The sequence below is a fragment of the Babylonia areolata genome, chromosome 18, assembly GCF_041734735.1.
Source record: "Babylonia areolata isolate BAREFJ2019XMU chromosome 18, ASM4173473v1, whole genome shotgun sequence".
Taxonomy (NCBI): Eukaryota; Metazoa; Mollusca; class Gastropoda; order Neogastropoda; family Buccinidae; genus Babylonia; species Babylonia areolata.
Window position 1 is genome coordinate 39,647,177 of NC_134893.1, and position 26,248 is coordinate 39,673,424.

The window sequence follows — 26,248 nt, forward strand, 5'->3', positions numbered from 1 at the left end:
CCCCGATATTGCCCTGTGTGTTTGGCCTGGCTACAATCAACACAGATAAATAACGTCGTGTGCGTCATACAGTCTTGTATTGTATTTGTATTGTATGGTATTACTCTTTCTTGTCCCAACAGATTTCTCAGTGAAATTCGGGCTGCTCTCCACAGGGAGAGCGCGTCGCTACACAGGCAGCGTCACCCTTTTTTGTTTTTCCCCCTGCCTGCAGTTTATTTGTTTTCCTATTGAAATGGATTTTTCTTCAGAATTTTGCCAGGGACAACCCTTTTGTTGCAGTGGGTTCTTTTACGTGCGCTAAGTGCATGCTGCACACGGGACCTCGGTTTATCGTCTCATCCGAATGACTAGCGTCCAGACCACCACTCAAGGTCTAGTGGAGGGGGAGAAAATACTGGCGACTGTGCCTGGATCGGAACCAGTGTGCTCAGATTCTCTCGCTTCCTAGGCGGACTTGTTACCTCAAGGCCATCTCTCCACTGGGATCTCTCTCTCTCTCTCTCTATCTCTATCTCTCTCTCTCTCTCACACACACACACACACAAACACACACACACACACACACACACACACACACACACACACACACACACACACAGTATACAGGCTATTATTGTCATCCTGGTCGAGGCTGATTCTCCAGGCTTTTCATGTTCCAGTCCGGTAAAATGTCCTTTATAATCCGGTGAAATGTTCTTTATGAGGTGGAGAAGAAAGAGTGCGGAGCGTGTAGCACTGGTGATAATAATGTCATTACGTTTCAGACGCATGCATTCGGTCTTCTCTTGCTAGTTGTTTGTTTTTCTCCGGCGGTTGTTGTAGGTCAGTAATGGAGGATGCTGTTCGTGGCATGTTATACAGACTATACAAAAGGTTAAGAACCACTTCATAAGGCTTTTGTTGTTGTTTTAATAATCAAAAAAAAAAATCAAGACATTTCAATTATGCAGACGGCATATGGTCTGAATTTGTCAACTCATTGAATACATTAACTGCTGTTTTGGCCACAAGTCCACCATGAACAGCTTGAAAAATACATTTGAAAAATAGATGTTTCAGCCAAAAATTTACAGTCACTCAGTGTGGTTTATGAACAACAGCTGTGGTTTGTCATTGTTAAAAAAAATGGAAGTGCACCTGCAAGAAAGCGTCTCTGTTTATCAATGATGCTCATTACATTGACTGCAGACTCCGCTGTTTGCCGAAATTTCAGCATCATTTCACCACAGGTACCCCCAGTCGTCCTAAACGTTCTGTGAACCCTGCAGTTTAGTGATGGAAATCAGAAGGGCCGGTGATCATCTCTCTCTCTCTCTCTCTCTCTCTCTCTCTCTCTCTCCCCTCTTGCTCACTGGTTGTTTCCCTTTTTTGTGGATTTCGAATGCTGATTGATTGGTTTGGTTTGGTTCGTTTTTTGTTTCTTTCAGGAAGAGTGGGGGCGGGGAGTATGGATGGCGGCGGGGGGACTCTTTACAAAGCCTGATTTATCGAAGATTTCAAGATATATGTGTATAAGAAAGAAAAACCTTTCTCTCTCCATCTCTCTTTTTTTTCATCCAGTTCTCTCTCTCTCTCTCTCTCTCTCTCTCCCCTCCCTCCCCCACAGAGTATGTCAGCGACAGTGTTCAGTCAAGTCAGGAACAGAGAAACGTAAAGTGCACAGAGAGAGAGAGGAGGAGGAGGGGGCGGGGGGCAGGGGGGTACGGGGTTGCCCAGGGGTCAGTTACCTGATCGTGCCAGAGCTCACCGATTTCTTTGACGTAAAGCGTCATGTGTCCGTCAAGTGTGTCTGTCGGTCAGTGCTTGAGAGAGACAGAAACAGACAGACAGGCAGTTTTAGGGTGTGCGTGTCTCTATGTATGTGTGTGTGTGTGTGTGCAGTTGACTGCTCTGTCCCATGTTCCTTTCGTCGGTTTCTCAAACAACCCTCTTGTATGCTCTCTTTCTGTTCTTCTATCATGTCCCATTTCTTCCTGTCTGCCTTTTGAATCGATCATCTCAGTGTTGGTTGGTTTTGTTTTTCTTCTGAGAGCTCATCTAAGAAGTCCTCGAGGTTCTTGCTGTAATTCTGACGCTAAAGGTTACATTGTAAACACAAAGTTGGGAAGTTGGGACCGCATTAATTTGCTGCCAGTTATTCAGTCTGTTCGCAAACGTGCCCTTTTTTTCTTTCTTTCTTTTTTTATATTCAATTCGTTTGTCGTTTTGTGTCGAATGTTTCCTTTCTTTTTTCTTTTTCTTTTTTTTTTCCTTTCATATCTGTTTATGAGAAATGCATCGAGCGGAATGTCTGGCATCTCATCTGGCACCGCGGTATTGTATTATTTGGTTGATTGAATGTTGCGATGATGATGAGATAGATGGCATTGCTGGTGTTCCATAACTTTTCTGTGTGAATGGTTTTGTTTTTAGTGTGTGCTGATGGGCTGATACTAGCTAGCTTTGAAGCACGCCTGGAGCTTTTGAGTACTGGTAAAGCCAGCACTAGAAGACCTTGCGTGGCGGGCCGCATACTTCAAGACAGAGAGAGAGCGGAATGGGTGCCTGTCTTACCTGCTTGACTGTATTCATGGTTGTGTGGCGGCTGCTGCTGCTGCTGCTTGCTGGCTGTGTGATGTGTGTGAAAGGAGGGTGGGGTATTATTGGGGCCTTGGCCTGCTGCGGATGCGTACGTGCGCGCGCGCGCGCGTGCGTGTGTGTGTGTGTATGTATGTGTGGAAGGGGGTGGGGGTTCGCGCGCCCTGCGTGTGCGTCGTCAAGCTGCGGTGCCTTTCCGCTTCGCAGGCAGGCAGGCTGGCTTTGCAGACAGACATTCCTACAAGTTGCAGCTCTCTACTGTTTGCGTGTGTGTGTGGATGGGGTGGGTGGGGCGGGGTGGACGCGAAGTGTGGGAAAAGTGGGTGGAGGAGGTGGTGTGGAAAAGGTATGGAATGACGTCTGTAGCAGGGGGGTGTGGGAGAGAAGTAGGCAAGTAGGTCACGCTACAGCTGTTGACCCGCGCAGGTCACGTTTTTTTGTCGCGTTTTTATTTCCCGCTCGCGCTCTATCAACGCCCACTCCTCCGCTCGCCTATCTGTCGGGGAGTCCACTGGAGAGCAGTCAGTCGTTCCTGGTATGTTGTCGGTGCCGAACGCTCCACAGTCACGAGTTGTGCGAGCTGCAAAGCAACAACTACCGTTTTGTTGTGTCTCTTCACTTGGCCATGCCAGTCGCTTTGATGTGTTGAACGTGGGAAAGAAAGAAAGACGCTTTCCTGCTCCTTCAAACCACTGCTGCCGCTGCTGCTACTAGCACTGCCGTCTCACATCACACACCCACTTGTCAGTGCAAAGTTCTGGGGAGATTTTGTTGTTGTTTTTTTAGTTTGTTTGTTTCTGCTTCTTCTTCTGCGGCTTGCTCTGTATGTGTGTGTGTGTGTGTGTGTGCGTACGTGCAAGTGTGTGTGTGTATTAACTTCAATCTTTTCACTTAGTTAAATGCGTGCCTTCATCTTCTGTGCCTGCGTTCTTCTATCCGTGTGTGTGTGTGTGTGTGTGTGTGTTCAATGCCATCCCACAAGTGTGTGTGGGTGGATGAGTGATATATTCATTGCCGTTCCCACTGTGTACAGACATTGTGAGATAAGCGGTGGCTAGGTGTTGGTGCCGGTGTGTCGTATTTTTGTGGTTTTACATTTCCTCTTTTTTTTCTTCTTCTTCTTCTTGACAGCAGTTCTTGTGAGTATGGTCAGTTTAAGTTTTGCTTTTGTTATTGTCATTTATTTTGGTTTTTAATGAAGTTGTGTTTTCACAGTATGTATTTGTCGCTGTGTCTGGTGTCTTTTCTCTGTCTCCTGTCAGTATCAGTCACGTGAGAATATTATTGTGCGCACTTGTGTGCAACTTTTTTGTTGTTTGTTTCTTTGTTTGCTGGTTGTGTCATTTAATGAGTCATTTCATTAGAAGTCCTTGTAGATCGGTGGAATCAGCGGCATTTAAGTTTTATTCGTCATTTATTTGTGGTTGTTATGCTTGTTTATTTTTGAGATGTCAACAACGGAAAAATGCAGACGAGAATGATCGTATTTAAGAATGCCTTGGGGTTGTCGTTGATGATGGCCAGAAAATGAATGAATGTGTGTGGAAAACACCTCTTTTAGCACAGCTGGCATTTTCTGTTTGTATGTCTGTCTGTTGGTCTGTGTTTGTGTGAGCCTGTATATAAGAGAGATGTTTTCCTGTGTTTGTGTGCGCATGTGAAAGACAGAGAGAGTCTGTCACACACACACACGGGCGCGTCTGTCTGAAACCACACCAGTAAACATACACCAGCTGAAAGTTGTTAGGAAAGGCAGTGAAGTGGAACTCAGTCTGTTGTTTTTTCTTATTACCTTCCCCCCCCCTCCCCCACCCACCCCACTTCAGTGTACTCACCTTCTCAGGCGGTACTGCTTCAATTGTCACTAAGAGGAGGGCGTTGTGGATGCGTGGGGGCGGTGGTTGGGGATTTTTTGGCAGGCCCAGGCACACATTAAGAGGTGTTTAGCTCTCGGTAAGAAATAAAAGTGGGACTCTGGGGCTTCACCCCGCCCCCTTCGCTCCCCGCCCGCCCTGAGTGTGTGTACTTCAAGGCGATCACTGCGTCACGCTCTAGTGAGTGAGATGAGTGTTGTGTTGGTGGTGGGCGTTAAGCGTAGGTGGTAGGCAGGTAGGTAGGTAGATGTAAAGAGGTGACCGCGTCACAGACCGCACACGTAGCTGGTGCGTGCTGGCGCGCGCGCGAACGCGCGCGTGCACACACACACACACACACACACTCTCTCTCTCTCTCTCTCTCTCTCTCTCTCTCTCTCTCTCTCTGAATTAGAGAAGAGGACATTCGTACTTTCTTTCGCCTCCTCTGCGGACCTGTTGTATCTGTAATACTCTCTTGACTGCTGCTGTCACTGGAGCGGAAAGCTGACCTCAGCTTGCTCGGAGGTCTCCCCGCAGCAAAGGTCATCACCTCCAATCCTCCACCCCACACCCTACCCCCGACCCCTAGTCTTTCCCTCATCCTCCTCCTTCCTCCCCGCTGACATAGCTTTTTTTCTTTATCGTCGTCCTACCTCTCCCTCACTGGTCCCTCCAACCAGACCACTCTCAGCCGGCAACACAGAAACGGCAAGCGTTGTAATAGTGTAGCATGGAAAGGGGAGGAAGGGGTAAAGTGCTTTCACTGGTGTCCAAGAGCCTTTCTGTACATTGTTATTTTGCTGGTAAGCCGGGTGGAACTGATTTCAGAACTAGCTGCTTGTTTGATTACTTGTTGCGCAACATTTTCTTCTTCTTCTTTACTTATGATTGGAGTTGTGCTTCAGGTTGTCAGAAAATCACAAAGTGGGTCTCTATCAACAGTAGTGTGTATGCGTGCACACGTGCGGGTCCCCTCCCATGTTTCATGAGTAGTGCTTAGTGCTTGGTGCTTAGCTTGTCCGTAAAAGTGGGATTGCGACAGTGTGTGTGTTTTTCCGTGTTTGTATGTGTGTGTGTCGGGGGGGGGGGGGGTTGTTTTGTTTTTTTGTCGTGTTAATTTGTTTGTGTGTGTTTTGTCTTGACGTCTTAACTCGTGTTTACTTTCTGTACAATGCGACATTTAGAGCCAGTGGGAGAAGAGTCTATTGAAACCAGCTGGGAAAACTCGCGATTTATGAGTGATAAGTATAGAGACCATTCCAGAAATGTTAAGGTGAATCTGAGCGCTTTTCGTGGCTGAGGAGCCTGCAGTACGGTGTTTCTTTTTACCACTGAAAGCATTCCGCTCCATGTGCCTGTCTTGGTGTCAGGCTGTTACACAGCCCCTCTACGTCGGTCCGTGCTCCAACTTTGAGTCAGTAGTTTGATGTATGTTAGAGTTCTCGTCAGTGGATTCGTGGATAGGGTTCTGTTCAAGTGTGTGTGTGTGTTTGTGAATGTGAGAGTGCATGCGTATCTTGCTCCATCCAGAGTTCCCATGGAACAACTCGTATAGTGCGTCTCTCGTTATCAACGCCACTATACTCAAGTGCCTCCAGCAAACCGTCCCCCACGCGCCCTCCTCCCTCTCTCTCTCCCGCTCTCTCCCTCTCTTTCTCTTTTTAAAACACACACACACACACACACACACACACACACAGAGCGAGAGAGAGAGAAAAAAAAAGCGAGGAACGCAGGCACTCAACGTTGCTCTCTCTCTCTCTCTCTCTCTCTCCCCCTCCCTCCCTCCCTCCCTCCACCCCTTCTCCCTTTCTCTGCTCTCCACACCCATCCTGACTTCTTGACCTCGTCCAGCTCTCGCCCACACACTGCTAGTACCACTATTACACACACACACATGCACACACAACTGGCTTGGCACACGCACAAACACACACACACTCGCACACGTACGTACGCACGCGCGCGCGCGCACACACACACACAAATGGGAAACGTGGCGAGAGAAAAACGTAGGGAAGCCTTTGCCACGTGACGGCTTGGTACAGTAGAGAGACCGAAGCTGGTATCACACCACACCACACACCAAAGCGCGCACGCACCCGCTCACACCACACACATACATACAGTACAATACACACACGCGCAGAACACATACGCGCTCACACACACACACACACACACACACACAATGCAGAGTTCAGTTTGCTGCAGGCAAGGCCAGAAGTGACCGCCCACAAGAGCCAGTGTAGTTAGTCCTCGTAGTGCCGTAGTAGTGGTATGGTCTTGGGTGCCTGCCTGCCTGTCTTTTACAGCGGTGGGAGGGGTGTGGGGAGTTAAGGTGAGATAATAGCTATTGATCATCAGTTGTCGTTGGGGTCAGGGCCATTTCGGCCACACTCGGCTGGCTCTCAGTTCCCCCACCCCACCCCACCCCACCCCCTCTCTCTCTCTCCATCCTCTATCTCACCACCTGTTTCTCCTTTTCTCCCTTCCTCCATCCCTCTCTTTCCCCTTCTCCTACTCTTTCTTCCTCAGTCCTCCATCTCTCTCTCTCTCTCTCTCTCTCTCTCTCTCTCTCTCTTTCCCTCCTTCGCAATCCCCCTCAGTACCATTGCTTAACTCCCCCCCCCTCTCTCTCTATCTCTCTTTCCATCCCCCCCCTCCTCTGTCCCAGTATCTCTCCTCTCTCGCTCCAACTCTCCCTCCTCTCTCCCCCTTGCCACTCCTTCTCTCTCTCTCCCCCTTTGAATTCACTCTCTTCATGAAGTGTGTTACAGTGTGCATATGTGTGTGTGTATGTGCTTGTGTGTATTTGTGTGTTTATGTGAATGCATATATGTGTGAATGTAGTGTGTGTGAGAGAGAAAGATATGTTGATTGTCAGAGAGAGAGAGAGTCATAAAAAAGAAATATAACAGAGTTAACAAGGGTCAGTGCCGGGGGGAACGAAAACGCAATTTGCAACCCCCCTCCCCCCATGCAGTAATTCACCTATCACACAGTGCCACAAAATTTGACTCTCTCCCTCTCCCTCTCTCTTGCCCACTCTACCTTCTCCACCAAGCCATCCTTCTCCACCAAGCCATCCATACTTCCTTCACTCACACTGTCACCGCCCAAACACCATCGCCACACCCCTGCAAGCGTCACACACACACACACACACACACACACACACACACACATATATATGCACACTGAAAGATAAACACACACACACACACACACTTTACACAGTGACTCATCGTCAATGCATGTGTGTGACAGAAAATGGACAGTATACATAATAGCATTAATCAGCATGTGTTGAAATGTTGCTCTGGTTTGAGAGTCGGTAACAGAACTTACTTGCAGGGATTATATTATGTGTTATGTATAATTATCTTTGTGAGCTGCAGTTATTCATAAAAGGTGTTTGCGAATATAGAGAACAGCTTTGTGCAATAGTAATACCCTCTGTGTGTGTGTGGGTGTGTGTGTGAAAGAGAGGGAGAAAGAGATATGACACACCAATGCTGTTGTTCATTCTCATGTTGCAAGACACTCCATTTTGTTGTGTGCCTACAGGGCAGAAGAGTTGATCGTGTACTTTTTTCTTTTTTTCTTAAACTGAAATAAAGTTTCTGACATGAATCAGCCCTGAAATAGCCCCAGTGCAGTCAACTGGGCAGAAAGCAAGATTATTTTGATTTTCTCACATGCTTCTTGTACTACTATTACCTCTCTGTGCGGGCAGAAAAATCAGGTCATATACCATTCTGAATCTCTCCTAGATTTGGAACAACCTCCCAATCCCACCTCCTCCCTCGTCCCATCTCTCTCCTTCTCTCTCTCTGTCTTCTCTTTCTCCTTCCCTCTTACTCCCCTCCCTCCCCTACTTTGTCTTCTCTGATGCAAAGCACCAACCCCCCAACCACCACCTTCCCTCCAGTGTTTTTTCCCCACCTACCCCCCACACCGCTGTCCTCCACTTACTTCCTCCACCTCCCACTCAGCTGTCATGAAAAGATGGAGACCAAGTGACAGCAGTGGAAGGCATCACGAATGAAAGGTGTGTGTGTGTGTGTGTGTGGAGGGGACATCAGGATGATGGTATGTGTGCACAGGTGTGGCGGTGAGGTCATCACTCCCTATTGATTCATCCTCCAGCCCTGCCTGCCCCACCCCCACCCACCCCCTCCAACTCCACACCACTCTCCTTCAGATCTTCCTTCCCCAGCTGTCCTCCTCCCCTCTCCCCTTGCTCCCCCTCCTCCCTTCCTCCTACCCCCACTCTGCTCTTTGCTCTTCTCCCATCCCCCTGGTTTAGTTTCATGTGTCCTTTCTTGTTGACACAAGAGAACTGCCCACGGTTCTTACCTGCTACTTGCGCATGCAAAAGGGTTGATGATGTGCGTGTGTGTGTGTGTATGTGATCTTGTTGTTTATAACCCAGCTGACTGCAGCTGTATGTACTTTTTGTATTATTTGTTAAGCTGTTCTGTGTCCATTGTAGAGAAAATCATATTCATTGGAGGAGTGGTGGGGATTCTATCTTTGGTGGGGGAGGGGGGATTCTGGGGTTTTATTTCATTTATATTTTGATATTCATTATTGCATTCATTTTGACTTCTTGCCCACATAAAGGCCTTTTTCTGTGGTGTGATGCAGTACTTTTGGTGTCTGCAAGCATGCCTCCTCCCTGCCACCTCCAACCCATATTGAATGGCAGTAATCTCAGTATAGACAGGTGTTGTAGTCCTTCAGGTTTAAGACTGTGATCAACCACTGGCAGCTGGCATTTGACTCAGACATGGTTGACTAAAATACATCAAACATGGTTGACAAAAATACAACAAACATAACTGACAAAAATACAACCGCAACAACTAGTGAAGCCAACGATCCACTGACGTGAGTAGTTAAGTTAACATTTGAATGATCATCATTGTTGAGGTGACATTGGCAGCAGCGTTTCAGTGTGTGTGCTTGAGTAAATCGTGTGTGTGTTCCAGGTGAGGAGTGAGTCGTGTGTATGTGTTGTGTGTGTTCCAGATGAAGATTGAGTCATGTGTATGAGTTGTGTGTGTTCCAGATGAAGATTGAGTCATGTGTATGAGTTGTGTGTGTTCCAGGTTAAGAGTGAGTCATGTGAGTGTTGTGTGTTCCGGGTGAGGAGTGAGTCATTTGTATGAACTGTGTGTGTTCCAGATGAGGAGTGAGTCATTTGTATGAATTGTGTGTTCCAGGTGTATGAATTGTGTGTGTTCCAGGTGAAGAGTGAGTCATTTGTATGAACTGTGTGTGTTCCAGGTGAGGAGTGAGTCATGTGAGTGTTGTGTGTTCCAGGTGTATGAATTGTGTGTGTTCCAGGTGAGGAGTGAGTCATGTGAGTGTTGTGTGTGTTCCAGGTGAGGAGCATGTCATGTGTGTGTTGTGTTTTCCAGGTGAGGAGTGAGTCATGTGTATGAACTGTGTGTGTTCCAGGTGAGGAGTGAGTCATGTGTATGAACTGTGTGTGTTCCAGGTGAGGAGTGAGTCATGTGTATGAACTGTGTGTGTTCCAGTTCAGGAGTGAGTCATGTGTATGAACTGTGTGTGTTCCAGGTGAGGAGTGAGCCATGCCCAGGTGTGTCAGGGAGCAGGAGGACCGTGTGGGGGTGTGTGCAGTCCCTGTCAGCACCACCCCGTGCTGACCCCACCTGCCGCGCACCATGATGGGGTGCCAGCCTCAGAGCTCTTCACACCACTCCGCCGCACACTCTCACGCCCACTACACCCTCGCCTCACACCCCCCTCTGCAGGAGATCCTGTCAGTCAGCCAGCCTGTGGACAGTCTTGAGCCCTTCTTTGTGCACACATCCCCCTCGGTGTTCCCTTCCACCCATCACCACCACAACTCGCGCAGCCTCGGTCAGCACATGCCCGGTCAGTCAGAGCCAGCTTCTGCGTCAAGCTCTTACCCATCTTCATCAACGGACCCCGGAGATTGCCCGTCTGGAGTTCAATCCTCCCCTGATACTTTCGTGCAGCACCAACAGCCTCCGGTTTACCCGGCTGCCACAGTGGTTTCCCAGTACCATCATCCCCCTGTCTCATCTTCCCAGTCCTTGCAGTGGCCTTCAGGCAGTGCAGAACCTGCACCCGAACTGTCCAACCTTCCAGGTCAGCAGCCAGCTCCTCTTCCCCATTCACCCACTGACCCCCATCACTTCAGCACTCTCCACACTTCACCCCAGCCACCTCCTCCCTCCTCCCAGCACCAGCAGCCAAGTGGTCGTGACAAGACGGACATTTCGCAGCAGCAGCATTTCGAAGACGCCAAAGAGCCCCCACAGTACAGTCCCTCCCCAGCCATCGTGTTACAGCCTCCTCCCCCCAGTTTTGCTGGACGCTCAGCTGAGGGTGTTCCCAGCACCAGTGGTGAGGACACAGCTTCCTGCAGTCACAGCCATCAGCAGACCTCAGCAGGGAGCACCCTGTCAGACAGCACCCAGCAAAAGGCGTCCTGTCACCCTCAGTGGCAGCCAGAGAGTCTGTCTCCACATCTCTATCAGCTGTCTCCTACCGCGTATTCCACCAGCATGTTGGAGAAGAAACCAACTTTACAGGTAACTAACTACAAGTTTACGTATGATTAACTGCAGCTTAACAAATAACTAACTACCGCAGCCTTGAAATGGCCCCTTTGTGGTTGCCAGGGCTGTCAGCAACATGATTTGATTTTGTTTACACTGTAACTTCCCAGATAAGGGGAGCACAATGTTGATCACTTGGAATTTCTCACACAAACATACACACATAAGCTGTACAAGCAGAATCTTGTTACGTCTTTGACCACCTCTTGTTTTATCCCCACTCTTTTCTTGAGATGTTTTTGTTATGTTGGGACAAGAAAACCCTCTCCCATTTGTGTGCTTTGAAAGAATTTCCTCACTGCAAATGCATACTGACCACCACAGACATCAAGCACATTTGATTGAAAGTGCCGTTCCCAGTGTCAGTCTTTCTCCTCTCTGTCAGTGTCTTTTCACAGATGGGCCTGCAAAATCAGTTTTCCAGGGTGAATGTTGGCCTTTTTTCCCCTTTTTTTTTTAAAAGAAAAATTAAAATAAAGGAATGTAGAGTGCCTGCATTAAGAGAAAAAAAAACTATTTAAAAAAAGACCCACTTTCAACAACATATTGACAAAAGGTGAAATAATGATAATTTGATATCACTGAGTGAACAGATGTAAAATCAAACAAAAGTTCAAAATGAAATAAGGATCATTTAATGTGACTCTGAGTGAACAGATGTAAAAACAGACAACAGCATTGACATCAGGTTGTAGGAGAGCCTGCGTGCCTGTGCAGGTGGTGACGACGGACCACTCCCCCATCAGCCCAGGCAGCAGTGCCGGGTCCCCGCGCTTCGTGTTCCCCGACATGGCGGCATCCTCCTCCTCGGGCCACCTGGGTTCCGACAGTGGCTCCTCCCCCTTCATGTCGCCTGTCAAGCATGAGGTCAAGCTGGAGGTGGGCACCCCGCCACAGGCCTGTGAGCTGGAGTCCTCGCTGCAACAGGTGAGTGCTGGTGGTGGTTGACAGTGTAGTGACTGAAAGTTACCTCCCTTGAATCTGTGTGTTAAGGCAACGGTTGGTGAAACCAGTTTTCCATAGAAACACAACGCAGTCACTTCGCTGCACTTTGTTTCTTACTGAATTCTGCACATTGCAGCTGTGGTAGTGTATAGCAGACTATACTAACACTACAACAGCCTTCCATACACATCTGCACCATGCTCCTACCCTCATCAGTAAACGTGTTGTATTGCTTCCTTTTACAAAACCATGTACATCAGACTGGAACTGCCAATGTCAGTTTGTGATTGACTGTTCAGCATAATTTAGTGGGCCAGGGTTTGTCACTGAGGGGTGGTGAGGTTTGGGAAAGCCATGAAAACAAGCAGCAGGACAGAGTGGTCACAATTTCTGTGGTCAAGAATTATCAACTACCCAAGGGAGATAATCCCTTCCATTCTCAAAAGCATCACTGACTGGTTGTCCTTTTTACCTGGTTTTTATATGATGCTATCTCTGATTTTGAGGATAATGGCAGAATAAGTTTTCATATTTGAATGTATTGGCAAATCAGGTATGCATGTTAAAATCTTGAATGTGTAACACCTTTTCTGTCATTTACATATTTGGAAGGAATGGCTTTCGCTCACCATGTGTCAGTGTGGAGATGAACACTGTGGTGTTTGTGCAGGGCCAGAGAGAGCGCCGCCGCATGTACAGCGGTGACACAGAGCTCAGTGAGATGCTGGTGGACTCGGAGACAGGCTCCAGCCTGTTGGAGGACAGCAGCAGCAGCAGAGAGCAGTCTCCCTTTTCGGCCATGGCGGAGTCCCTGTCTCTGAGGTCACCGTCAGAGCACTGCCCCTCCCCTCTCACCAGAAAGACTTCCCCACACCACACCGTTTTTGCAGCCTCAGAGGAGGAGGAGCATGCAGACAGGGGGGAGGAAGGAGGAGAATCGGCCACATCTCAGCCAGACCCAGAGTTTCACCACTCAAAGTTCAAGAGACGTCTCCATGAGCGTTATGTGCTGAGTTTGAAGGACATGTCAGGAGAGGAGTGCAAAGTCAAAGAAGAATTGTGTGAAAGAGGTGAAAGCTCAGAAACGGACAATCCCAGCGACTCCAAGAGACCATTGTCCAAGATGGAGAGGAGTGAGAGTCCTCAGCACACGGACAGCTCCATGCCCAAGAGTCCTCGTCGCTCCTCCTCAGACACAGACATTGTGCTGACAGAGAGCACAGAGATCGGGGCCAGCAGTGCTGACGAAGGGGACGTGTTCATGGAGCCCACCATGCGTGTGCGCACAAAACACAAGCCTCCCTCTCTCCACCAGAAAGAGCCTCTGGACCTTTCCCGAGGACCTTTCTGCCCTGGCTTTCGTTCCAGCTCCGGCTCCAGCCCTCTCATTGATCCAGAACACCTCAGCCCAGCATCCAAAATCTTCTCCCCAGTGTTTCGATCCCCTCACCGCCTGCCCTACTCCCCCCACGGACTCATGTCCCCTCAGTCTCAGTCTCCGCTGTGCTCGGTGCCTGAAGGTGGGCGTATCTTCAATTTCAACGTACCGAGCCCCCTGGAGGGACCTCACTCTGACTCTGACCTCATTTCCCCCAGCCCCATGTCCCCCCGAATCTTCACCTTCCCTCCGCCAGGCTCCATCCCCAACCCCATGGCTGAGGTGAACCGTCTGGCCGTGTCCCCACGGGCCCCATACACACCGCCTCCCTCCTTCGTGCGTGGCAAGCCTGTCAGTGCAGGGATGTTAGATCCCAAGTGGGGGGAGCAGCAAGACTTCTACAGTAAACGATCTCTGTCGGAGTCTGACGTGTCCTACCTGTGTCCTGTGTGCGGCCAGGTGTTTCCTACCAATGACAACCTGGCCAAACACATGACTAAGCACCTGCCCTCCGAGACTTTGCGTGCCGGGGAAAACAACAAAGTGCATTACTGCAAAGTGTGCAATCGCTCCTTCTCTCGCTCAGATATGCTGACCCGGCACATGCGTCTGCACACGGGTCTGAAGCCGTACGAGTGCATGGATTGCGGTCAGGTGTTCAGTCGCAGTGACCACCTCAACACGCACCGTCGCACTCACACGGGAGAAAAGCCTTACCGCTGCCCCCACTGCCCTTACGCTGCCTGTCGCAGAGACATGATCACCAGGCACATGCGCACTCATGCCAAACGTTCTTCTCGCCGAGCTCGCTACCTTTCGGTGCCAGATGACGGAGACTCGCACAAAGCCTCCGGGTCCATCTCAAGCACAGACACCCTCGACTCTCAGGAGTACTCCACCGGTGTTCACACCTGCTCTGTGTCTTCAGTTGACAGCGTGGAATCGGAATCAGTCCACTCCCCACAGCCCACCTACCTGGGAGCCAGTGTGGACAGCCTCCTGTCTCCAGGCCCCCACTCCTCCCCACCCAGCCGCAAAGTGTCGGAGGATCTGGAGGAGGGGATGGAGGGGCAGGAAGGGGGGTACAACCGCTTCATGCACTACCGCAAAGCCCGCAACTGGTCCACCACCAGCCTGGAGAGTGTGGACTCTGAGGAGGCTGTTCTTATACGAGAAGTGCTTGTCGATGATGCTTTCCAGGACCCAGACCCCCATCCCCCAGCATCGGCAACAGGGGAGGGGGGTAGCCAGGAGGGGGTGGGGCTCAGGGCCTCCAAGGACATGGGGGGCCTGGACACAAAAACATTACAGAAGTGCTTTATTAGTTCTCAGCCAGCGGGCAGCAGCAGCAGTTAACTACTCTACTACACCCTGTACAAACAGCCGTTGTGTAAAGCCATCACTAGACTTCTTTTAAACGCTCATACCTGTTCATCGAGTTCTGCAATGTGGACTTCATTACTGTCAGACTGACTTTATTTTGATGATTGTGATTGTTTGTCTCAGCCAAGCCTGGATACACAGTCATTTACCTTGTTATATTGGGCTTTATATTTTTACAAAAGTCAGTGCATGTTGAAGATTTATCACACTGTGGGTAATGTGTCTTAGTTGTTCTACTTCTAGATTCATTGACTTCCGATGTTGTGTCAGAGGGCTACAACAGAAACTTGATGCTATATGTACCAAGAATATTTGGACAGTTGGGAAACGGACGACCAAGTCTTCAGATTGTGTGCTTAGAAACAATAAAGATAACAGAAGGAAACTTTTTATATGATCTGAAAACTTACGTATATCTGCATTTGATTGTAGTCTTGTAGGTTGGAACAAGAATGTTCACTGCATGTGAAGGTATGTATGTTACTGGCATAATTTCAGTGAACTTTTCCAACTCTGCCATAAACATATACAAACACACAATACTTTCTCCTTTAGACAAACTCAAAGAGTGTTCTTGACTTCCAAAGGATTGGTGTTTACAATTTTCATTATTTTGAGCATGTTCAGGACTAGCATTAGTTTGTTTTTCCAGTATATATTCAGTGAGCAATTTGGATGATGTAAAAAGCAAATGTATGCTACGGTGAAACCAGCAACAAGCTGATTTGTTAACAGTTTATTGAACAGAAAGATTTAAATGAAACCTGACGACTTTGATTAAACGAAACTGGAAGAAGACTGTCAATGCAAAGAGTCTGCAGTATCAAATGCTCTCTTACTGTGGTGTTCAAAATTCAGAAGTGATAAAGGAAGGGAAAGACGAGGTTCTGAACAGAAGTGTTGGTAGGAGACAAAGGGAAAGAAATATGCATATGCTGGATTTGATAAAAATTATTTTTAAAAAAGAAATTAAAATAAACTTTGAAGGTTGAGTAGTGAGTGTTGAGCCTGTTGGCCAGGTTGAGTTGGGCCTGCAGCAACACAGAGTGTCAGTTTGTGCTCAGTACTAAGCAACGCATCAACACTGGGTTTTCCCAGCAGGGTGTGGTGAACTTGTGGTTTTCCTGGCTCAGTGGTCATGTTGTGAGCAGCAGTACAGCCTAGAGTGATGGTTTGGGAGTTGGTTTATTTCTACCAGGGCCAGGTGCCTGCCTGTTGAACCCTGCAGAACAACTAAACCAGTGCTTAAAGGTGATGGCAATGGTGATTGAACCTTTTCACAGAATTCTGAACCGAAATCAGCAAAAACTGAATTAAACGATGTTCCTGTTTTTTCAGCTTGAAATGTTTTGAAGGATAAATTTACCTTTCCTCATGTATTCCATATTCCTTTGCATTTTACAGTTAGGGTGATTACTGGTTGAGAAAAGATGAAAACAATTTGTGTACCTCCATTTCTGAAAGGACTGATGATGGTGACCTCAGCCTTCAGTGTGGTGACTGGAGTTGCTGCATTTCTAATTTCAGCAGTGTCCTCCACATCTGTTCCCAGCAGTGTGCCTGCCTTTCCATGTCCAGTCTGTGTGCAGAGGATGACACTGATGGCAGTGGATGTCTGATGATTGGAACATAGCACAGGCATGCTATGGTCAGCTTGATGGGACAGACTGACTGGCAGGCATACTGTCTAAATTGCTGCTTGTCCTGCAGCACATTGTTTTCATCTCTTCACTCACTTCAGACAGACATGAATCCAATAACAGTTTTTTCTTGTTTTTTTACAGTCTCATAATTCGTGCCCCTTTTTTTAAAAAAAAAAAATCAATGTCTGGAATATTGTGACTAGCACTGTTGTTTTGATAGTAACAATCGAAGATTGCTGATTCATACCCATGTTGGTAGAGAAGTGTTTTGGAGGAGGAGGGACCAAATTGCTCACTACTGTTCAAGGTTGTCATGATGTTTTGCTCCTCCTCTCAAACTGGAAGCATGAAGTTGAAGGTCAGTGGCTCTCTGGAATTATCTGCCGGCTGTGTTGTTGCTGTGAGCGTGGCTGCTTGATGCCACGATAGACTGTGATGATGAACAGCACCCTCCAGCTGAAGTGGACCTCAGTCATAATATTGCCATTTTCCTCATCTCTTTCTGTCCATGTTGTGCAAGTTGATTGTGTGGAACAGTATGCCACCATTTCATGACGAATTGAGTCCTTGTCCTTTAATCCTCTGTTTCATAATCAGTGTGGTGTTTGTCTTTTTTGTATGTGTGTGCTACTGCCATTCTGGCCTGGGTAAGCTTTAGGTGTTTAGGTGATGTCCATGGGATCATTGTTGTAGGGATAGAAATCCAGTCTTCGCTTCACTGTTCAGGGAAGATGCTGTCTCCTGCTGCTAAGTGGACTGCTGTTAAAGGAAAAATAAAGGTGTACACAGCAAGAAAGGTGCTCAACACTTCCCTCTGCCATCCCATCTTTGCCCTGATCAGGTTGGAACATGCCAGAAAGTAATCTTCACACATGGAAAAAGAAGAGAGCATGGGTTGCAAAATACATGAACCCAGCCATTGAACTGTTGGGCAGTCCGATATTCACTGTTACGTGTGGACTGTTGTACTATAGCTAAGAAAGAGTGAATTCAGTCACTGATGTGTTGCTGAGTGCTTGGGCACAAAGAAACTGTGTATGGATATTGGCACAAACTCTGGCAGAACAATACAAAAAGAGATCAAAGGTTGCATATCATTTGATTTGAAAAAAATATACGTATTATAGTTCGTATCCAGCATTAATGTGTTGCTATGTTTATACTATAGAATGGCTGTGAGATGTTTGCTTTCCTTTTGGTTTTGTTGTTTTTTAGGATTCTCAACAACAACCCCCACCCCCCACCGCCAACCCCCCAAATCCATCATTTTACATGACTTGTTGACTGAGATTTAATTTCCATAGTTCTGTACAATTTGAGATGTTATGACATAACTGATTCAATCCAACGTGAAATGTACATTTGAACTCTTTATGAAATGTCTGATTCATGAATGAATGCCTTTTCCAGGTTGCTAGGGGGAAGAGAGAGAGAGAGAGAGAAAATGAGAAGAGAGAGATTTGTGGAATATATTTACACTTGTCCTTGACAACCTGCTTTTCATTCAGTATTATGATTTTCATACCGAAAATGCTGAGAACAGACTCAGAAGAAAAAAAAAAGAAAAATGATCTAATTTGTGTTGATTGTGAGCATGTTTGTATGTGTATGTTACTTACGTTTTGTTGGCGGCTTGTCTGACCCTGGGATTGATGTACATTACCATTACAGTATTACACTTGTGGTTGCCAAAGCTGCATGAAGTGGTCTGCTCTGGTGGCATTATTGGTGCCTATGACTTTGTTCACAATACTGAGGGAAAGAACAAGACTTTGTTCACAATACTGAGAGGAAGTAACAAGACTTTGTTCACAATACTGAGAGAAAGTAACAAGACTTTGTTCACAATACTGAGGGAAAGTAACTTTTGTCACTTGTCATCAGCAAGTTGAATAGTGATTTAAATGACCAGCTGTTCCAAAATTACTTAGTACCAGCATCTTTTCTAATTCTCTCTAACATGGCAGTAAAAACTACTAGGAATGAAGTAGGGTATCAAAAGGATAGTTGGAAAAGGATATATGAAAGCGATGAGCCCTTTCAATGGTTTATTCACCACTGTCTGGAAGACAAACAAAGGCCATAAGTAAAATGACAATGATGCATGTATGTATGATTGTGGGCATACTTGAGGCAAAGGCCAATGCTGGTTGGGGACGCGCATCAACAAAATATAAAGGAATATCTTAAGACCAAACTGTAACACAGAAAAACTGCTCTAAGATATACAAATACATAAGACACCGGTAATACATGTGAGTAGTAAGTGGTGCACACAGTGCTGAAACTACCTCTTGGTGTGGTATCTGCACAAACACAACCTAACTGCATGTCTGGAGACCAAACATTGATGCTAAAGAACTACCTGTGAATACAACCTAGGGCAACTAATGGTAACTGCAGCCAAATAGTATACTACGAGTACAGTGACATCTAGTACAGCTACAGAATACTTTATTATCTCAACAAGAACCCTACCCTAACCCTGGGCAGAGTCACATACTTTATCCCTCCAGTTTGATCCCTCTAGTTGTTTTTTTTAATTTTCTTGCTCCTCCAAATCCAATACCAGTACATCGCAACTTAAACCCTCACCCCTTTCCACTTAGTAACCTAAAACTTTTCTCATCACTTACGGATCACATATAATGATATATAGAAGCAATTGAAGAAAATATAGCACATGTTCTTTGATAGTGACTGTGAGAGTTACTTTCCATGTTTTTTAGTCACAGATACTGACATTCTATGCTGATTTTCTGAGATGTTTTCAGCAGCATGTTGTTGTTTTTTCTTTTGACAGTTGTAGTTTATTCTAGCATTTCTGCTAACAAATATTGTGTGAACAGCACATATTACATGGATGAGGGCAACAAGAATATGTTTCAGCATTCTGAAAACTGATAAGCCTGGTTGATAAAGTGTCCAGCTTTATTAACTTCTTGTTTCCATGTCCATTCTGCATTCTGACTGATAGATATGCAGAGTTCACGAAAAGTTAATAACCACTTGGGAATTTGCACTTTATTTTCTTGGGGACATGTTCAAACAATGCTTCGGCTAATGGTTGTATATATGAAGCCAGTGTAATGAGCACCACTCATAACCAGAGGTGCTTTCTTGCAGTTTTCTATATATGAAAATCTACAGTTATCTTTTTAAACCACAGATTAGCTGCACATTTTTTGGCACAACACTGATTTTCAAGCTGTTCATGGTGCACATTGCCTGAAACAGCCTGTTATGTGTTCAGTGAGAAGCCAGTGGTTGCCAATATGCAGTCCTCATGATTTAGATAATCTCTCCATTTTTTTATTTATTTTTTTTTAATTCTACGAAAACATACCTGATTTTATGAAATTGTCCATAACGTTTAGTGCAGTCTGTGTATACACAAAATAATGGCACATTTAAAACAGCATATTTTTTAACAACAAATTAAACCTAAGGTAAAAAACATAAGGTTGCTTTGTTCTGATTTGTAGATATGATCACTTTCCCACAACATCAGTCTGTTTGCATCCATAATCAGCCCATATCCAGTTCTAAGATCACACATTTAGTAGTATGCGGTTGAAGTGATATGTGCTAAAAGGGAGACTTCATACATGGTTTGACCAGGTTGAGAACTGATGCAGATTTCTCGGTCTTCTGAAAAGTGACATTTTGAATTACTTCTGCTGTATCTCTGTTTCCATGTCTTTGTGCCCACTCCCTCCCTCTCCGAAGACACAATTGTTATGCATGCTTACACACTTAATCAAACACAGATATATACAGAGATATACAGACATACATGTATCATTTCTTTTTTTAATATGATTAAGGTGACTGTTCAAATGAATTGGGCTTATTACTTGAACAAGATACAAGCCTTGTGCAGGGGCAGCATTATTTCAGAGTTAAAATTTGTTGATCACAGAAATGTTGGCCTGTTTCTGAAACAATTCTTTATGGTCTTCTTGTTACAGGTGTTTCACAAAGCACTCTTCGATTGTTGCTTCACTCAAGGAGATAATGATTATATGCATGTTTGGTGACACATCTTGCCTTTTCTTCATTTCCCACCTCACCCCTCTCTTATTTTGTACTTCATGCTAAATGGCAGTAAATGTATGTATCAAAAAAAAAAAAGGAGTAAAATTTAAAAGGTATATAGATTGATGATGGAAAATCTTTCTTCTTGATAAGGGTTACCTAAAAAACAATGAACCATTGATGGCATAGATTTGTGTGATTCAGCTTTGAAAAGGATGGATTTTGTGTGCCCTTGCTAATGGACATTGATAACCATCATGCTAGTGTTTACAGAAATGTGGATCTTGGTTGAGCCTGTCATAGTTTAGCCTTGTAAAAAAAAATAATAAAAAAAAAAAAAAAATACCAGCTGAAAATGCAGGCTGACATCACTGACTTTTAGGTATATATTCTTTTTTCTTCTTCTGTTTTTTTAAAATGTATATATATAGTCGGGGGAGAAAGAAAGCAACAATAAAATGTAGTCAGCTTGAAGTTAAGATTAGTAAGGATTGATTAATGTTCAAGCATTACAAACGAATAGTATTCATTCTGGGATCATTTTGGTTTGGTTTTAGCAGGCACATGGTAGAAATAAACTGAAATTAAAATACCATTATTATTTACTGGCACTGCCAATCACACTGGCTAAATCACAACCATGCTCTCGTTCTCCTGACATGGGCAGTGCTGCTGTGCGCTTTTTAAAGTATGACTAGTCCCCATCTGTTTCATGATGTCAGCATACTAATGAAATGATAACCAGATTGTGACTTTTTTTTCCTGATATTTGCTTATGGTGTATGAAAAATCTAAAATATGTACCACAAGAATAAAGGAGAAGTGAGAGATCATCAGAACTGTTAGTGGTGCAGCAAAGAATAGAAACAGGTTTATCATTAAACTCCTGTCCTGCCATCAGTGAATCTTTAAAGGACCACCTGCTATCCAGACTTTTGCTTTGTTTGATCAAGATATCAAATTATCTTTAGTGCAAGAGATGTTACTGATCAAAATACCAAATCATGGTGCAAGACCTATTATTGATCAAGATGTCAGATCATCTGTAGCATGAGACCTATTGTTGAATAAGATAACAGATTGTCATAATTGGAAGACCTTATGTATACTTGAGGCTTATCATCAAAGATAAAGGTCTGACTTTTTCCGGTGCAAATAGATAAAACTAAGTATTCATTAAATTCAGTATGACAGTGTTAATGATATCCCTTTTTCTGGAATCACTTGACAAGTGCGTCATTGACAATCATGCAAGTTCTTGATTTCATGTCGTCATTCCCCCGCCTTTTGCTGACACTATGAATTAAATCATGCCTTGAAATAAATGCTACCTAAATGGATACTGACCTTGTCATAACTGAGACTATTTCATACTTAATGGAATATTTGCCCCTTGTCACTGTTACTATTGTCAGGAATTATATCTGCCAGATCATATATGGTTGTAATAATTCATATTGAAACTAATGACTTAGTGTCATTTTCTACTTTTTGATAGAAAATTTAAGTTTTAGTCCTTACATTTGAAAGTTCTGAACATGACTTGTCTGCATAGAAGAGAAATGATACTTTTGCAGACATTCTTTTTTTCCCCTTGTTTTTCTTCTTCTCTCCTCATCCTCCTGATTCATCATGAATTCTGATAATTGTTCTGAATGCTAACCAGGATCTGTTCACTTTAAAGACATGTCTAAACAAAGTATTTGAATTAAAACATTTTAACTGGTCAGAGTATTAATTAACCAGTATGTTTAATTTTTGGCTTAAATCTTACATGTTTCTTTGACAGTCTGTGGTCTCTTGGTAGCAGTTTTGATAACGGCATATTTGTTGACATGGTTTACATGTATTGGTGGTTTCTGTCACCCATTCCTGATACTTTGCTTATTTGTGGAGGAGGGGGGCTGTGATCTATTGACTACTTTGATTCAAGCAAGATAAACTAATGCTAAACTTGTTCCTTTTGTTTTCTGGTCCCTCTTAAGCCAGTACTGTCGGAAATGCCCGGTTTGAGACCAGGTTTGAGTAGCTACATCTTCTCCACAAATTTAGACATGCAAACATTATGTGTTTGTGTATGTCTGGGAGTGTAGAGGGAGGCTTTTTAAGACATGTTTGGTTTTTTTGTCCCATGTCGGTCATTGATATGAATTGATGCTTGTTTGACTTCTTGACCTGTGTCTTCCCTGAGGGAGGTTGTTTTAATTCTTTGTCACATCCAAGAGAGTTAGAGACAGTACTTGCGCAAGAATGGTAACAGTCATCCCACTCCCTTTCTGATAGATCAGAAACTGGTCTAAAATGGCCTGGTGTATGATTAATGCCTTCAGCTTTGCCCATTGGTAATGAATGTTTCTAAAGCTACTCCATGTCTCATCCTCCAATAAAAGAATATTCAATTTGCATCAAGTGTATGGTCAGACATTTCTTGTTCTGGGGACTGACCAACAGTTGGTGACAGAATGACAAGTATGGGATTGGGGGGTGGGGGGGGACAGTTTGTGCAACCGGTGATGGTTACAGGTGACTAACACAACAGGTTTTTCCTACCATTTGTTTTGACACTGTCAGTCCAGTTCTTACACTTTGCTCTTTGAACAGTTTATGTCCATCTAAAAACAATTGATACAATGTTTTTCCAGTGATCAAGAGATGTGTCCATAACTGAGGCCTATTGTCGTTTTTGTTCAGACAAGCGTACCAGTGAATGATTTTTTTTTTCCATGTTCTATGTAACGTTGCCAACATGCCTTGATCTTTGGTCACCAGTCACCGTTCAGATGGCTGGTCAGAACTGATATCACTGTCAGCATGTTCATTCATGTCTCTTCCTCCGTGTACAGCGACCAGGTTTTTGTGTTGGTGGCCATCACCTGTCAGTGCTTCTCTGTGTCTGCCGGTGAGGTGTTGATGCTGCACATGATCCAGCCAGCCTGTCCAGCCCATGACTGACCTCATTCAGTTTCAAAGCAACACCAGTTCATTACTCACTCAGGCGAACTGCACCATCATGGGGGTTTTTTCTGCATCTTTAATCCCCCCACCCCCAACCCCCTTTTAGATTGGAAATGGGTATTTGGTGTCTGCGGTCACTTAGTGCTATTGTTGTGAAGTGTAGAGTAATGTAGTGTTGTGGATTGTAGTGTGGTTCGGTGCATCATGGAATGATAAGATAGGGGATAAGTATTTTGAATGTTGACAGAGGAGTCCTTCTGGAATTGGCAAGACAGTCAGATGTGGTGGTTGTTTTTTGTTGTTGTTTTTTTTTTTGTGGGGTTTTTTTTTTGTAATTAAAGACAGTATGGGACGAGTGCAAATATTTTGTAATTTGTGTGTTGAGCAAAAATGACAAGCAGCCTCAATTGGTCAACACTGAAGTGGTACCAACTCAGTCACATATTGTAAATCAGCATAATTCTTGGAAAATTGATGTGGATAACTCTGCCCTGCTTGTTCTCCCCTGTACAGCCCCCTGTCCTGTGTGGACATTTCCTTCACTAAAACGAAAAATCAGAGCTAAACTTGGACTGAAGTAGATGAGCTGACCATGGACACCAAGTGAGTGATTATGTTCAGCGCTTGAGTGAATGCAGGTGGCCTGAGATGAGCATGTCCATCGCTTCAGTTTGCAGCGTCTGAAGTCTGGAGGAAAGTCATTGATAGAGCATGTATAATATGTCAGTGCATGTATCAGTATAATGATTGATATGTGGCAGTGTTGTTTTGGGGCTGTGTTCATTTTTTGACTGCAACATGGAACTGAGGTGTTCCGGTTGGAGGACATGAATCTTCAACAACTTCAGCAGAACATTCTCCTTGTAAACTTGGCATGTGTGTGTGTGTGTGTGTGTGTGCATAATTTGTGTGGAAAATAATTTTTCAGTCAAACACATTAGCGCACACACACACACACTCTCTCTCTCTCTCTCTCTCTCTCTCTCTCTCTCTCTCTCTCTCAATCCTTTGTGTAAAATAATTTGTTTAGCCGACTTGTATGTTTGTGTGTGTGTGGATGTGTTTCTTCGTGTATGTATGAAAACTGCATGGACAAAGCCTTCATAGAACTCTACAAAATGTACATATTTACCTGTACATCATATTTGTATTATAAAAAATAAGAATTTTGAAAAAGTATATACATATATATATTTGTTCTCTTGTGCACAATACTACCGTCTCAGCTCTTGAGGTTGCTTCTTGTGCCTGCAGCGTGTTGTCTGTTCTCTCTGTTGTGCGTACATGAGACTTGTGGCTGCTGCTCTGTGTACGTTGGTGTCCATACGTCGACCCATCAGAATCAGTCTTGTGCTTCATACCGTCATTTTCCCAGTGTTGATCGGGATCATTGTCATGTGTTGATGTGCAGCACTACAAAGAGCAGTAGAGAGTCAAGTTGGTCCAAAAAGCATTATTTTGAAGTGCTGTTTTCTCATTTTGCTGGCCCCATTTCTTGTCGTCTGGAGCATTGGAGATGTAATGCATTGGTGTGGCGCACTTGTCTTGCGACAGTATCTTGTCTACACATCTTCATTTGTGAATAAAATGCAATCAACAATGGTTTCTGGAGTTATGATTTAGTTTGCTGTTTGTCTCTGTCTTGCATTCACTCGCTTTCTCCCTTTCTTTCTGTTTCATCTTTTTCATCACTCTTTTCTCATATCGTAATCAAATTAAATTATAAAAATTACCAGCATGTTTCTTGAAAGGTTTTGAAATAACACTTTCACATCACAGCATTTTCATCAAAACACACGTTCCGAACATGCATGCATGTATATGCATGAGCACACAGTAAACAAATGATTCTATGCAAACAAAGATTCAAAGAGACATTAACTTTGATATGTGTCTAAAATCTTTGGCTGTTTGACAGTCAAACTGCACAGTGAGAGACTGAAAGCTGTTTCAATGTATGAAGTCTGACAGGAGCAAAAGGACCTCTGAACATCTCAAAGCAACCACCACCCAAAAAGACAGGTTCAAATACTGACATCTTTGCACTTCCTTGCCTCTTCACATGCTGTGTCAAAGTCTTCAATATTGAATGATTTGGGGGGGGGGGTGCAAATGAATGGGACATGATGGCAGTTTCTACTTCAGTAAGACACCCATTCTGTGGCTCCACAATGAAGTGATTGTTCAAGATGCAGGAATACTTTTTCATCTCCATAAGAGACATTGTTAACACATTTGCTGACATAAAAGCAACAAAGGATTACTTAGAACAGTGCTACCACCACCCTGTAAATATTAAGTACATCATCAATTTACAAATCAAAAAGAAAAAATAATACCTGTAGCCTAAGTCACACCACATGAACACTCCAACTGAGTTTCAGTTTCAGTAGCTCAAGGAGACGTCACTGCGTTCGGACAAATCTATATACGCTACACTACATCTGCCAAGCAGATGCCTGACCAGCAGTGTAACCCAACGCGCTTAGTCAGGCCTTGAGGAACTGAGCTATGTAATAGGGATCCAGCTATTCATTGAGTGAGTGTATGTGTGTGTGAATATGTGTGGTGGTCATATGACCCATGTTGTGCCATGCCCGACAATCTAGACTGCATGAAACAGAAAATGTTGGGGAGTAAACAAGTTATATACAATTCAATGAAATGCAAAATATGTTTGTTACATGGGAACTATGATGTTGATGTTTTCATCTGTCCATAGGAATGTGGTAAGCTTTGAAAAAGTACTGGCTTGATTCTCTCTGTCTCCTCTCTCTCTTTCACTTTCCTTTCCCCTTCCGCCTCCTATGACTTCTACTACTACTTAAAGCAGCAACAACAACAACAAAA

General features: G+C 44.7%; 1 protein-coding gene across 4 annotated transcripts in view; it reads left to right on the forward strand.

The window, feature by feature from the left end:
* Positions 1-25,000, forward strand: part of LOC143292763 (uncharacterized) — a 52,040-nt gene extending 27,040 nt beyond the window's left edge. For 3 of the 4 annotated variants that reach the window (XM_076603311.1, XM_076603310.1, XM_076603313.1), the window contains 3 exons: positions 10,026-11,029; positions 11,774-11,983; positions 12,672-25,000. In XM_076603311.1, coding sequence (XP_076459426.1) covers positions 10,133-11,029; positions 11,774-11,983; positions 12,672-14,735 — 3,171 coding nt within the window. In that variant the 5' untranslated portion in view covers positions 10,026-10,132 and the 3' untranslated portion in view covers positions 14,736-25,000. Of the gene's footprint in view, positions 1-3,075; positions 3,324-10,025; positions 11,030-11,773; positions 11,984-12,671 lie in introns of those variants that run through there. The other variant, XM_076603312.1, reaches the window with a different exon arrangement.
* The last annotated feature ends 1,248 nt before the right edge of the window (positions 25,001-26,248 follow it).